At 36.2% G+C, this 16,159-nt stretch overlaps 1 protein-coding gene across 1 annotated transcript; it reads right to left on the bottom strand.

Annotated features, from left to right (window-relative positions):
• Window positions 1-1,805: 1,805 nt before the first annotated feature.
• On the bottom strand, window positions 1,806-9,445 carry LOC103970686 (NADPH--cytochrome P450 reductase 3). Its single transcript, XM_009384566.3, has 18 exons — window positions 8,993-9,445; window positions 8,848-8,907; window positions 8,686-8,762; window positions 8,538-8,595; window positions 8,361-8,444; window positions 8,230-8,266; window positions 7,732-7,801; window positions 7,419-7,613; window positions 7,235-7,327; window positions 6,058-6,286; window positions 5,879-5,962; window positions 5,182-5,333; window positions 5,011-5,107; window positions 3,093-3,242; window positions 2,856-2,933; window positions 2,657-2,779; window positions 2,396-2,509; window positions 1,806-2,239 (listed from the first exon to the last, which is right to left on the bottom strand). The coding sequence occupies exons 1-18, from the start codon at window positions 9,293-9,295 to the stop codon at window positions 2,159-2,161; spliced, it is 2,085 nt and encodes a 694-aa protein (XP_009382841.2). The 5' UTR covers window positions 9,296-9,445; the 3' UTR covers window positions 1,806-2,158.
• Between the last annotated feature and the right edge of the window lie 6,714 nt (window positions 9,446-16,159).

The following is a 16,159-nucleotide window of genomic DNA, read 5'->3' as shown; positions in this document are numbered from 1 at the left end:
TTTTGAGATAGTTTTGCTCATTCTGATGAGTGATCGTTCTATAGTACTGTAAACTGTTCTACTTATAGTTTTCAAGTAAAACTATACAAAAAAATAAGGCTTCTTTATGTCATAGGGCATCTTTAGGCCCCACCGGACTTCTATTCGAGGAAGCTTTCAATCCACAAAATGATTTCATCAAGTACTTGGTCCATTCTGTTCCATTTGATAACTTTGTCTTGCAATCCACTAAAATGGTTTTACTTTTTGTATGAGGTTTTAGTATAGAGTAGCCGAGTTGGAACACTTTGAAAAGTATCTTATAGATTTGAGTGGTAGACTTTTAAATTACTTGAGTAGAAGACATTGTGAACTTTGAGCCACGCCGTCAGTTGCAACTCATAGGAGACATTACCTACTTTGCTGATAATTGGGAAGAGTTTTTCATACTTACGCACTACTCCCTTGTGCACTTTATGCCTAAAGAATTAGAGTGATACTGGTTAGAGCTTCACCAACACCAAGTCGTTGACTTTAAACTCTTGTGGTTACCTTATCAAATCGGCTCACTTATTCTTTTTTATCATATTCTCCAAGTAAGCCCACGCAATATTTACGTTCCGGTGACATTCTTTTGTAAAGTGATAGGTCAATGAGCTACTCCCAATATAATCGATTGTTAAGGTGTGACGAGTTGACGATTGTTATCGCGTAATGATCTCAAAATGGCTTTTGTTAGATGCAGAACTCTATTGCAAGTTATAAGAGAATTGGATTATATCCAACAACTTTACCTAATCTCGTTGGTTGGTGTGTGAACCTGTGAATCCAATTAACGCCTAATATTACCCCAAACCCCCATCCAGCCTTCTGCCTCCTGAAAGGTTCCGGAGATAGTTGATATTTCATACCATACCATAGCCTATAAAAAACAGACTATACACATATAAGTTAAGTCATTTTGAGATAGTTTTACTCGTTTCGATGCGTGAGTAAATAAAAGTAAATAATTTTACTCATTTTGAGATAGTTTTACTCGTACAATCACACAAAAAAAACAAGACAAATAATACTCCCAAACATATATACAAGTAAATAAAGGTGACAAACGATTTATTTGAATAATAATTTTATTATTTTTTACCAACTTTTTTCTAGATGGGGACTCTTTACACTTTTAAAACATTCCATTCCAGGATAGTGTACACGATTATAAGATCAGAAATTTAAATCCTGCAGTAGATGTCTAGTATTATATGTTATATAGTATTTTAATGGAAGAAATAAATTACAAGAATATGTGTATGTCACCGAAGGAGACGCTTTCGTTATAGTTCGAGTTTTGATGTAAGCGCTTTAATACTTATATTATGTCATATTTAAATAAACATATAATGAATCTTAAAAAAAATTGCACGTGAATATTATCAAAAAGATAGCCTCGATTTTGAAATCGAAATCGAGTCAACAAGGACCAATTTTGAAATCGGAATTGAAACTAACGATTCTGATTCAGGTGGTTTCGATTCTAATCATTGATTTATTATTATTATTATTATTATTATTATTATTATTATTATTATTATTATTTAAAAATAATTTAAAATAAAAAATATACATTTATTTTAAAACCATTAATAATAATAATAATAATAATAATAATAATAATAATAATAATAATAATAATATTTTAAAATTCGAATCGAAACCAATCCCACCACCGATTTGGTTCCTGAACCGTCGGTTCAGATTTCCTATATCTAGAAATCAAAATCAAATCATTAAAAAACATAAAACAAAAGTAGTCACAAGAGGAAAGCACAAAATAATGAAGTTGCTTCATATAATATTAAATGTCTCTGGATTCCAAGTTCAACTGTTCCACCCTTTACTGAACATATAGATTATTCTCCAAACGAATCAATCTAGCAATACATAGAAAGGGCATATATTACATGAACAAAATCCTTGTTAGACAGTTAAAAGAATCACATAATTGAGGACAATAATGCAGGCCATGAAGGATGAGAAATGCGGACACAAAGCGTATCAATGTCCCCAGCATTGAAGTATCGAACCTTTGTTAAAGGTTCCTGAATCACTCGTAAAAAGGTTTTCCAAAGGAGTAGGCACTGCATGTGAGCACTTTCCAGAAAAGTGAAAAAGCTGAGATGTGGTTTCACCACACATCCCTTAAATACCTCCCATCCATTTGCAGACTCTTTACCATACTTTCAGTCTTTGAGCTATCGAGGGATCCCTACAAAACAATGAAATGGAATCGGCTCAGAAAACAGTTGCACTCCCGTAGGAATGTGCTGAACAATTTGTTTACATTGACATGTGGAATATCAAACAACAGACTTCGGCCCTGCAGTATCAAACTATGACCTTGCTCTGAAAATAAAGTGTTTACCTGTTCCTGAACAATGGTGTGGAGTACCCTGTGGACATCTCTAGCCATACCCTTGGCATCACCGCAAACGTAGATATAACCACCCTGCTCGATGATATTCCAGATGTCCAAGGCCTGAAAAGATGAAGTGAAACAATTAGTGGCAATTTTTTTGAAAACAACAACTCTGTCTAACATACTGAAGAGATGGAAGAAAATCCATAGCATATAAAATACAGGTGGCAGGTATCAGCTCAGAAAGAAATTCCATAGCACATAAACCTTTTCAGCCATCTTATGCTGTACGTATTCCTTCGTTGGACCTTCGCGGGAGAAGGCAAGTATCAGTTCAGAAAGTGCCCCGGTTTCAACAAAGTTTTTCAGCTCATCCTCATAGATGAAGTCCTGAAACAAGGATCTCATTAGATAGACTTATAAAGCATGAGACAGACTAATTATAGGTATTTACCAATTATCATACCATTTTGCGGTTCCTGCATCCAAAGAAGAGAATAGCACGACCAAGTTGGGTTCCAGCCTCCTTCAAGGCCAACCTTTCCTGAGTGGCAATAACTTACATTGTCAAAAATCATAACCGCCTAAGAATGTATTTATTTTATAAAAGAAAAAAGCAAAATCATAACCTCCTAAGAATGTGTTTCTTTTCTGAAAAACAAAAGAGAACGCATTTGCAGAAAATATGGAGATTCATATAAACCTGTAAGAAACCCCTGAATGGCGCCAGTCCTGTCCCAGGACCAATCATAATGATTGGCAAAGAAGGATCTGCAGGAAGTTTAAAGTTTGATTGTCTCACAAAGACAGGAGCCCAGCTGCATTCTTGACTCTCTTCCAGTGGAACAGAATGCTGCAAAAGCCAGGAATTGCAAAGTCACATAACATGAAAAAACACCAACAGAAAACAGACCCATAAACTAAGTTGGGTTCACATCAAATAACATTGCTTCAGAATATGCTGGCTGTACCAAAAGTTCATGTAAAAGAAGACTAGAAACAACAAAAGATACTGAAACTACATAGTGTCATAGAATATAAGCCTTTTCTGATCTGCTACTAAAATCACATATTGGATTTCAGTTTGGTAAACCATGGTTGCCAAATATTAGATCCACAATAAAATATATCTACACAGGATTTGTTTATGAACATCAATCCTACCACTTCTAACCCAGTGGATTCTGCATTTGAAGAGCATACAGCTCATTTGATATGTATAAAAGACTATCTATTCTGACATAACCTTCCTATGGGTGTTACTTTTGGATGGACAAAAGTAGAGTTCCTCACATACTATTCTTATACAGTTAAAAACGAAAACTCTTGTGCAGCATTACATAAAATATGAACAGTGACAAACATCAGTGTTACAAGGCTACAAGCAATCATGTAACAGATTATGCAAACTGATGCAATAGTAGGATTTGTTAAAAATTACTCCTCATCAATAACAAGAATATAATAAAAAAAATTCTCTGCATCTTCCACTCTACCAGCTTGAACATGATGTATTAGATACCAAATATAACAATAACAAGTTCTTTGTTGACAGGATGTGCGGCAGTCAACCTCAAGAGTATAGTACATGTTTGTTTGGGAGTATACACTAACAAATATACATTGAAAGGTAGATGGGCACATTGCCCACAGATCCAATGAATCTAGAAAATCACACAGCACAATAGCCAAAAAACTATAATACATTTTAAATTGTGGTGGCATGGCAAGTGCTACAAACTCACTTTAATATCCCCTCCATAACACAGGAAAGCAGAAAAGGATGCACGCAGTGATACATAAAACTAGGTTTACCTTCTCAAAAATAAATTATTAAACACAAAAGAATATGATACAAATGCTTGTGGCAGTTTAAAATACTTTAGAAGCAGTGACATCATAATATTGAACAGAATAAATTGTGCATCCACAACAAAGATGGACTACTTAAAATTGGACAATACCGGTAAACGGATAAGATATACACTAAAGACCCTTATAATAATTCCTTCTGAAAATTATGTTTTTTCCTTTTCTATGGTTCTATAGTATTTTGTCTCATTTGGATTCCAAACTAAAATTTGACTCTCTTCTTTGCCCTGTGGAAATATCAGTATATCACAAACACATCGACACAGGGAATTTTAAAATAATATATAACTGACAATGTGTCCATATTGTTTTAAATAAAAATATCACATATGAAAAGAACAAACTTACCCAAAAAGTACCCACAAGTATTCTCTAAGCACCAGATCTTTATAATAACTATATAAAAAGATGGGATACTTCGAAGAGATAACCAACATGTATCCAAAGAGAATCCTACAAGTATTTTATCCAACACATGCCAACATGGTTACAGCAAGCAATTTAAAGTACCTAGATTTCATAATCTTCTACTAGTAGTACAGAAAAAAAGATACATACCATGAAATCAAATTCAAATTTTAAAATATAAAAATTAAGCTAAAATAACTCAGACAAAACTTCCATTCACCTAGACTTATAATGCAATTGATCTGCATAACTTAGGCTTGCCAATTCTTTTAGGATAATTAACCAATTATGAAATCAAGTCAAAGCAATATTAAACAGTTCCAAAAATGTAGAAAAAGTACCTTCATCCAAGTTGAACAGACTCCTTTGTGAATCCTTCCCGTTGGTGTTTTCTCGTATACTAATGCACATGTCACATGTATTCTAGTTGGTGCCATCCTATAAGAGATCCAAATTATTGGTCAACTAAAACATCAAGTAGGAAATGTATCAAGTATAGAACTAGGTATTACCTAGGAGAAGATGATATTGAATAATATCTAGGCTGCAGGCGGGGGGAAATTGCAGCAAAGAAAACTCCTAGGGGAGGCTTGGCTGAAGGGAACTCAGCCATAACTTCAAGAAGGCTCCTCTGACTAGCCACAATCCATTGAGAATATTCATCCTGCAACACAACAACTAAGCATTAACCTTGATGAAGGGTAAGTAAGATGATTAATCTTTCAAACTTCAGACATTTTAAATTGAGACTCTAAACTTAAAATTCTCCTAAAATTCAATTACATTCTGCCATTAGCTTCCATCCATAATTCTTGATGGAATGTGGAAATGAATCACAGTAAGACTTGACTTGCCCATTATCACACAAACAACGAAAAGCTGACTAACATCCTCATATTGATTGCCAAGTTAAGGCAAGTCAATACTGCCATGCCTTAAATTTTAGATTTCGAGTGATACATCAAACAACTTCGCACTTCAAAACTTATATCATATTGGTAAGTCAAGCTGCATTGTGAGGTCAGATAAGCTTTCCATCAAGACTAGATTGGTAGGATCTGATTGAAACATCAATTGATGTTTAGTAAGTCAATTGGGAAAAATTATAGCTGAAGGATTCAATTGAAATTTGCGACAGAGCAAAACGGGGGTTATAATTTAACCTAAGCAAGATGACAATTTTTATGAAATCCCAGAAAGAACATGAACCTTTCCAGCAGGAGAAGCCAAAAATCTAAGTCGCTCTGCTTCACTGGAATCCGATGCGTACTTAGCTAATGCAAGTAAAGCACTCTGTGAACAGTTAACATAAAAATCAACTTGAAGTTAGTATCAAATAACAACTAAAGAAATGTGCAAGATGACTTTGAGCCCAATGAAAATTTCACCTTTTTGGGTGAATTTAAAAAATCAGCATATCGAGTAAGTGCAGTTCTTAAGGTGCATGGAGATGGGAAAGGAGGTGTCAAAGAGCCACCACTAAGTGGTGTACCATCCTCTTTGTCAGCATGAATGGAAAAATATGTGTCTGATGAATAACCCAATAGTCTTTCTGCCTCCTCTACAGTCTCAATGCAATTCTCTGAAAATACACCAACATGATCGCCAGTCTCATACCTGTTGTAACAAAATCATCATAGTGTTTACAAGAAAATCAACTGACATGGAACTCCTCAACTATAAATGGCTATAACTAACATGACCTAAGTTCTTATTTCAAATGACCAACAACAATGCCAAATCTTAAAGAAGCACGCGATTGTGGATCAAACAACCACACAAATAACCTTATCACACATGGTACATCAACCTTTCTAGAGAAATGCTTCTCCTGCACAATTCCTAACTATATATATCATGCTCTGGAGAATGAGATGGACATAAATGGAACAGCAATGTAGAAACAAGGACCCAAAGATTAGCTACACAAATATTCCTAAGCATAAGACAGGGCAAAAGTACCTTCTCATTCAGAGGATGAGATCCTAGAAATTAGGACTGGCAGGGCTAAACGACTATGGAAGGCAGAAGCATTCAAACTCGCGAAAAAAGGAGCTTTAGGTACGTTATGAGAGTTGCTCAACTGAAAAGGATAGGACTGAAACCACTTGAGACAAGTGAAGAGAAAATTAGAAATAGGTACAATAATCCAGTTTCAAAGAGACTGAAAACTTTTACTGGTTTAAACTGCTAACGAAAGGGCAAAGCATAAAGACGGAGCCCACAACGCATGGATTTCTAACATGTAGCATCAAAACTACAGGATAGTAATCCAGTTTCAAAGAGATTAAAAGCATTTACTGGCTTAAACTGCTAAAGAAAAGGCCAAAGCATAAAGATGGAGCCCACATTACATGGATTTCTACCATGAAGCATCAAAGCTGCGGGCTGTGCATTAGCACATAACATGCATGCAAGTAACTTTATTTGGTTGTTCAAATTGGAGTGACTTTCAAAATAACGAATTAAACCATCTGATACCTCACTAATAATGCAAACATATCAAATGAAAGCAAACGATGAGAAGCATTCTACACCATAAAGAATTATAGAAAAGAAACATACGCAAGACCAGTGCCAGCAATGTCAAACTCCAAGTGGATGCAGGACCGATCCGAATCTGGGGTATGAAGCTCCCGACGCACAGCCACATTAGCTCTTGAATATCCAAAATGTGCATGAGTTAGTCATGTTATTCAACCAGAGAATTGTGTAGTTGTTGAGAAGAACATGCCAATCAAAATATTACCTGCATGGATGTTGAATGTCATGAACTGCATGACCATTTGCCAGACTCCAACTCTTCTCCAGGTTTGCCACATCTTCATGTTTGATAAATACAACCCGGTATTCAGGAATAGCAGCTGTATAAGGAGTAGATGCACCAGAAACTTCATCTTCACCCCGAAGCAACCGATCTAACTCTGGCCATAGAAGCTCTTTCCTAAAATAATAGATTGTCAACAAGAAGAGACTCAAAATTTGTACTTACTAGCGGAGGAAACCAACAAAACAGCACACAAGCACTACAGTCTCTTAAAGACGTGGATGACGCTTTGTACCATGCATTAAAGTCGTCCTCAATACATTGATCATCATCTCCAAGACCCAAAGACAGAAGACGCTTTGCACCTGAGGATACAAGCATGTGAGCATATCTTCAATGGCTTCTAATGTCATATACAGCAAAAATATATCTAACCAGTATCATTATAAGAGGACAGAAATCAGAAAACCCATGAGACTCTGAAGTCTGAACACAAACTGCTGAGTAATGCATGACACAGACATCAGCATGATCCAATATGGAAAGGCTATAAAGTGTCCATCGAGGGCCATAATGAAATCTTTTCCAAATCAGTAACTTGAGATCTTTGCAAATCAAAATAACCACCATAATGAAAGTTTTACACCTTCACATTATAAAAGTATGATGTTTATACCACACTATTACCACCAAGAACCACAAGGCATAAAGCATGAAGTATGACAAAGGAACAAAATATATATTATGTGAAAAAACACTCAAGTAACGAGATTAGATGGTTAAAATAATATACCCTGATCAGCAAGGGTCTCATCCACCACCTTTGCAACCTTTTATTATACGCCAAAAAAAGAGAGAGGAAAGAGTCAGCTCAAGAACGAATATTCTAAATTCACAAACATTTACAATAAACATATAACAAACCTTGTTGAAATGCTCATACTGCCTGTTGCCTAAACCAAATATAGAATACTGAAGAGTCTCTAGCCAATTCCCCCTCTCATTACCCTTTCCAATCAATAACAACCAAGCACCATATTAGACATCAACCATGAGAAGAGAATCGTAAAACAGGCAATCAAAAATTAGGTTTTCCCCAACCTCCGTGAACCATTTGTAGAACCTAGCAGCATTATCAGTAGGCTCTCCATCTCCATACCTGTAAGCTCCAAACAAAACATGGTCAAACGACATATGGAGAAGATGCTTTGATGGAAGCACATCGTCAAGGCAGCAAATTCGAACTTACGTAGCCAGGAAGAACAAAGCTAATGTCTCTTTCTTCATCTTCTCCTCGTACTCATCGTCATCAGCGGCATATTCGTCCTGCCAGACATCCCAATGTCAACGCCACGTCGTCAAAGACCAATCAAACGCTCGAGGATTCTCAGAACACGTCAATCAGCCTTACCAGATCAACGACTTTAAAGACGGCTTTATCGTATCGCGCTTTTGCCTCGTCCGCAAGCGCCTATCTCGGAAGCAAACAAAAAGGTAAAGACACGGAACTTGCTAAGATTCCGGCCGAAGCCCACCGAGATCCATCCAACCCTTACCTTGGCGAACCCCTCGGCGGTGCCGGTCTGCGTGCCGAAGAAGACGGTGACCTTCCTCTTCCCGTCGTCCGCCTCCACCTCCCGCTCCACCTTCACCGTCAAGGGCTTCGGCGGCTGGACCGGGCTGCTCGCCTTCCCGCCGAGCGACGACCGCCAGAAGAAGATGAAGGCGCATCCGACGAGCACGGCGATCGAGGTGGCGAGTATCACTGCCAGCCCAGCCTCCGGAGGCGCGCCATCGCCGCCTGTGAGGATCGAGGAGAGGAGATCGAGCGGCGAGGGCTTCATCTGCTCCGATCCCATCGTCGCGCCAGAGGTGCCTCTCGATCGGGCGATGCGACGCAAGACAATCCCACGATGGATCGTGAACTCCCTCTCTCCCTCCCTCCCTCCCTCCCTCTCTCGGGGTTGCTTCGTCTTCGTGGGTCGCGGAGAGAGAGGGTGGAGTTGGTGGGATGGCAGAGGGAAAGGGTGGTTTTATCGACGACCTCTCGCTTACCAAACCCCCCACACGGCTCCGCTGCCACCTACCGCGGCCGGTAACCATGGTTAAAATCGAAACGCTGAGAAGGACAGCACAGTCACCCGTGACATCCGTCCGGGTTGATGTGGTCTTCCGCCTTGGGGACCCATGCGTTCGGACACCACGTCACCCCGGAAAGAGTCTCAGCAGATTCAACCCAAACAACAGACCGGCACGAAAGTTCTGCGGCCTTTGTCAGCGTTGTGGTACGAATGGACTCGAAAGTGAGGTGTTTTCAGCAGAGGGATGGGAATCTGTACTGTACTGTTCTGACAGATGGCGAGGGGGATGCATTTAAGGAAACAATGATTCATTTTTGTTACATTTTAATTTGAAATATCTATTTCATATTATTATTATTATTATTTTCTTGGTTATTAATTTGGCTCCTTCTAATTCGTTGAACCTATTCTTAATTTATTGAATCCGCCGTAAAATAAGAAGTAAACAAAAATCAAAAAGAGATTTTATTTTTAAGATAATTGGGATGCATCTTTTTTATGAAAAAAATGAAAACTATTATTTTTTTTTTTTTATGAAAATGCATCTTTTTCTATTTTGTGATCATGCTATTGATTGTATGCTCTTTTAAAATTATCTATCTTGAATTTGGAATCTAATTAACTAATGTAAGTATCTAAAATACTTCAAATTAATTTTTTAGCATCATAATGTGGTTTAAAAGTATAAATATACCCCCTGAACTACTTATACCATTAATTTTACTTAAAGCACCTAAAATACTCTTAATTTTTTTAGCATCATTATGAGATTTAAGGGGTATAAATATAAATTTAATTTATTTACTATATATATATATATATATATATGTTTGTGGATTTTGAAGAAAAAAAAATATGTATAACTTTAACTTAAGAGGGATGAATACAAAACTCATTAACTACATATACATATATAATTTTATCAAAAATGAAAAAAAAAAAAAAAAAGGTATTCTGTTTCCAAATAACAGTAATTTAAACTGTGATGAACAAAACAGTGACAACAGATAATTCAATAGGAAGAACATAATTCAGATATTAATGAAATTGAGTTGTTACTCTAAGGTCTCACAAAATTAGCAAGAAAATTGATCGCTTGCAATTTTATTTCCATGTTGACTTGGGGAAGGAATTAGGCATATCTCCCAACTACAAAAGGAATGCATGAATTCCTACTGTATCTTGTTAGGTGTATTGGTTGGAGAGAAGCACCAAATTTGAATACAAGTTTAATGGCTGAAATAAATCCTAAATTTGAAGATATCAGCTGACTAGTTGTTAAGATCAATTTATAAATATTGAGTGTTGGTTGTTCTTATTGTGATTTTATTTTTGACAATTAAATCAAATCAAATCAAATATATATATAATAATATTATAAGCCTACTGGGGGAAAAGAAAATAGTAGTAGAGATAAATTGGAGAGTGTTTTCACTATGTAAAATGTCTCTAGAATGATTTAGCCAAACTAAATTGGAGAGTCTAAACATGTGGAATAAAATTTCACATGTTTTTATCTTAATAGTATGATATTTATTTGTTGAAGTTTTTGTTGCAAATATTACTTGCAAAATCACTATCATTATGTATGTAATGAGCTCCATCATGAAAAATATTTGATATCATGATAGCCCTTAATTTTACCTTAGATAACATGTTGACTCTACCTCTCTTTATTACTCAACCTATCAATGGAAGTCTCCCATCCATGGCTAGCTAGCACTATGTACATGATGGATGACACATGTACACTTATATATTTTTTCAAATATTCATAATTTATGTTATATATAAAATTAAACAATTAATTTTACTATATCAAATTAATTTTTTAGTTATATATATAATTGAATACTAATTATTATTTACAATATAAATAGAACTTTTTTTAATTGCACAGACTATGCCTTGATCACTAGAATATATCATCAACCAAAAATAAAAAAGACTGTGATATCCAATAAATTTCAATGGGGTAGGTGAAGCAAACAAAATGCTTAGAAAAAAGAAAATAATAATAAATACTGTTCATGATATAGGTAGGTGTAGAAAACAAGGCACATGAATCACACTGTGATTAGGTCTACCATATGAGAAAAATATAAATTTCCAATCTTAACTATAAAAAAAAATCAGATCATATCAAAGCTTAATTCATCCAATACTAAAATTTTATTCATATCATGTCTTGTGAAAATATATTCTCGATCAATTCAAATTTCATATGAACTGATCAGCTACCCACATGTGAGTATGAGAATTACAATTATTATACTGCTTGATCATATTTCATATACTTTATATGAAATGATATTAATAAAAAGTTACAGAGGCTCTTATCAAAATTAGGAAACAAAAGTTTTTTTTGGATGTAAAAGAATTAAAATAAAGCTATGGCCCAAATCCATAAATTATATCAATCATGTCCCATAAAGGAATCAACACAAAAAATCATCATGGGGCTTATTATCCTACCTATCCATGTAAGAATATAAATGAGTAGATCTTATCTTGCATATCGGCCACTGAAATTGTTATATGAATTAGCCCATTTTTACATAATACAAATCAAAAAGCTAATTTTCAATTGCTCAAGTACTAATTCATGAATGCTTTGTTCTTCTCGATTTTAATTCAGCAAATATTTTTGTAATATTTTAAAACTATGTATTCTCGTAGTTGTGTAGTACTATCGCTATCAATATCCGTTTCTCACCATGGAGAGACAAGACTCATGGATAATGAAGGCTTTGTGAGTGGAGCCAAAGGGCTCCTCATCTTCAATTTGCATAGAAGAGGAAGTGACGAAAGATGATGCGAGCATAGAGCTTTCTGTCTTCATGAACTTCAATCGGCAAGGAAGAGAGAGCGATGGAGGATGATGCAAGCATAGAGCTTTCCATCTTCACAAGGGAGAGTAATAACTAATTGTGAGAAAGGGGGAGAACGATAATGAGAGATAAAGCTACTATTCCATGGGCATTACTGCACAGGAAAGGGAGAAAAAGATATAAGCAAGGATAAGGGATGAGAAGAAGGGGGAAAGGAAGGAGGAGGCATGGCTCGTATTGAGAGTAGGGGACGGTGGTGATAGAGGTGATAACGGTGGCGATGGTAAGGAGCGATGATGGATGGAGTGTTATGCCCCAACAATAATTTATAATATTATTCTTCAATAATTCATCCAGGATCCAATCATACATTTGAGGATACTGAGAAAGTATTCAGTCAAACTCACATCCATAAAACCTATGCAGTTAAAATTCATATACCATATCACTTAATGATTCATAAAATCCAAAACCAACTCAACTAAACTATAACCACATCGTAAATCCATAGTTGTGAGAATCTATATAATCACAAAACTTCATAGTTGTGAGAATCTATATAATCACAAAACCAACATGTATGTTTATATCATTACACAATTTTAACTTAACATTCCCAAAATCCTAAGAGAGGTACTTTTCAAAAATTTACAAAACTCCTAAATTCATATTTACCATAAACATTCCATTAGATATCAAGTATACTTATATAATAAAAATATATCATACAATAAAGGTTTGCCCAAGGTCTTCTAGCTTTCTACTACCTTAGCCCAATTTAAATATTTTAGCAAGCGACAAGCTATCTTGCAAAAAATTATTAGCAACGGAGTGAGCACATAGAGCTCAATAAGCGACTAACATATCTGTGATGAAAGAGGATAGTTTCTAAGCATATCAAGAATGTATAAACATTTCAAAGCATATCAAAGAACAAATATGAACCAGAAGCTCAAATGACACATAGCAAAGGAGTAGGATTAATTGGAGCATATCATTAACGTAAGGAGCATTTTGGATATCAATGACATATGAAATGTTATAGAGCATATTAATGACATATGAAGCATTTCGGAGTATATCAATGGCATAGGAAGTATTTCGGAGTATATCAATAACAAATACGAAATAGAAGCTTAATGTCGCATTTGACATTATATACTTTTCATTCTTATCCAAAACACACGGAGAAATATATAACCAAAGTTCTAGATATCATATCAAATAGATAGAAGGTGAAGTGGGATCTCAAACATAAACTAGAGCATCACGGGCTCTGAGCACATACCCTTTACCATTTCTAGCAAAGGTCCAAATAATCCCTTTACCATTTCTGGCAAAGGTCTATATAATCCCTTTACTATTTCTAACAAAGGTCCAAATAATCTCATAAATATCAGAGTACAAAAGAGTATTATGAACAATAAATTGGGACATATCAGAAACACATATGGAACAACGAAATGCATGTGCCTATACGAAACATTACGATACAAACATGAAGTTTACGTAACATATCCAGATATGCAAATACCCATAGGACAATAGTATATATAAACTCAAAGCAATAATGTAAAGTTCAACCAAAGTAAGGATTTTAACTGAAATCAACTTCCAAAGATACGAAACAAGAATAGACAGAATTTGAGAGACACATTACATGAATTATCTGGATAACCAATTATACTCTAATTTATATAAAATAGAGGTTATTCGAAAGTGTATCAATCTACTTTTTGATAACTTAAGTTTTGTATGAATCGGAGTTCCCAGCAAGCAGTTATAAATAATTTAGTAACCAAAGGTCAGACAATATTATCTCTGTTTTGTAGAATTCATAGAGTTGATTTGAATAGATGATTCAATATGAATTTGTATTCTAAATCATTCAAATAAGATATACACAAAAAGCTTTATGAGTCTAATTTCTAATAAATTCTACTTTGTATGAATCTGAGTTCCCAAAAAGTTATAAGCAGTTAAGCAATAAGAGGTCAGAAATTTACGGTCCCTATTTTGCAGAATCTGTAGGGTTAACTAAAATAGAAGTCTTAATAGACATTTAAACTCCAAATCATTCGATCCCAGTATCAAAATAAAGATCTTTAAGTATACTTTCAAATGGATTAGGCCTTGCCTAAGTCAGAGTTTAGTGCTAAAAGTTAGGTTTAAAAATGTGTATAGAGATTAGATTATCGAAAAATTATAGATTCATGGCTTTGTATCAAAACGAAAGAAATATTTAGTTCTAAGCTGAAATCTTTCAAATTATATAAGATTAAGATGAAAACAGAGATTAATATTTATGTGGGATGAGATTAGAACACTTGATTCCAAATGTGGGGAGTTCTCAAGCTTCGTCTTCTTCTTCTTCATTTCCTCTTCCCCACGTTCGTTGCAGTAACTTAAGTTTTCCTCCTTTAGTTAAACTTTCCTTTAGTTTCTTCTCTAATTACATTAGGTTTAGCTAATACAAGGCTTGCAAGGTAACAAGCATGCATGAAAGAAGCCCATGTTGTCACAGACAAACTTCTAAACAGGATGTTTGATGTAATGCTTATGTATGTCCGTATCTTTTGGTATTTTCATGCTTTGTATAGCATGTAGAGGGACGACTGAAGGCTTAATAGTCTCATTTTAGTTAGGTTTGTGGCCACTTTAGGCTTGTAAATAAAGGTTATGTCATGTGGATACGTGTGATAGATTTTTGGTCTGTAATATATCATTTTACCCTTTGTTGTGCATCTGTTCAGAGCTTGTAAAGTCTGTTTGTAATTTGCATTGTCTATGAAGTGTTTTCGGAGATGTTTGCTTGTGGATCCCGAGTGAGGTGTTTTTTCTATCCTGTTCTCTCTTTTGTGGATCCTAAGGGACCATGGGAGGCTTCGGGGAAGCTGACCTTTGCGGACGGACACGCAAAGGTGCCGTACGACTTAGGCAAAGCCAGCTAAGTCCGTGACAGATGGTATCAGAGCGGGACAAGCACTCATAGAAACACTTAGCATGAAAATGTGGGGGACCTGGTGGGGCTGCGTTGAGGGCAGTCAGCACAAGCGCGACCGTTTAGGAGAAAACCAGCATGGAGATGTAGGGAAAAGGAGTCGCTCGGAGGAGTGGGCATCTGAGATTGGCATTCAGAGGAATGGCCAACCCTTTGCGCAAGAGGCACCACGAGAACAGACAAGCTTGGAAGAATGCGGAGCACACAAAGGTTGGAATGACTGAGTTTGAGCTACGGCTCAACGTTGACAACCATACTTGATGGTGCTCAAGGCAAGCGAGGCGCTTGGTAAAGGATGAGACCATCCAAGATGGAATGAGTTGCTCAGCGACTGAAAGAGTTGTGCAAAGCTCACAAAGGTGAGGGGAATTGCTAACTCAAAGAATTTGGTACTCATGCATGGGCTTGTATGCGGACGATGGAATGTTCGCGGCCATCCCAAGGTGACCGAAACTCGGCGCCATGGAGCATTAAAACTCTCTTTGGCATGTGAAGTATGCAACGAGTTCAGCATGTTGCTAGGCTTTGAGTGGTGCAGCGGGGGCTACATTGACGTGGAGTCGCAATCTAGCAAGTGTGTTTGCAGAAGACAGAACAATGCATAGTTTGTTCAGTAGATCGGAGTAGTCCAAGGGGGTGGTGGTCTCCGAAATGAAGAGAGATGTTGCTCCAACGGGATAGTTATCTAGGAGGGATAAGTCCCGGCTCTCCAGAGGGAGAATCATGTGGGACGGACCTCACAAGTTGAGGAGGAGTACCTCAACAAACAACAACTCCACAAAGCTCAATGGACTGAGCAAGCGGCGAGGA

Source organism: Musa acuminata, chromosome BXJ1-11 (genome assembly GCF_036884655.1).
Source record: "Musa acuminata AAA Group cultivar baxijiao chromosome BXJ1-11, Cavendish_Baxijiao_AAA, whole genome shotgun sequence".
Classification (NCBI taxonomy): domain Eukaryota; kingdom Viridiplantae; phylum Streptophyta; class Magnoliopsida; order Zingiberales; family Musaceae; genus Musa; species Musa acuminata.
Note: the sequence above shows the minus strand (reverse complement) of the source record. Positions and strands in the feature narration are given on the sequence as shown.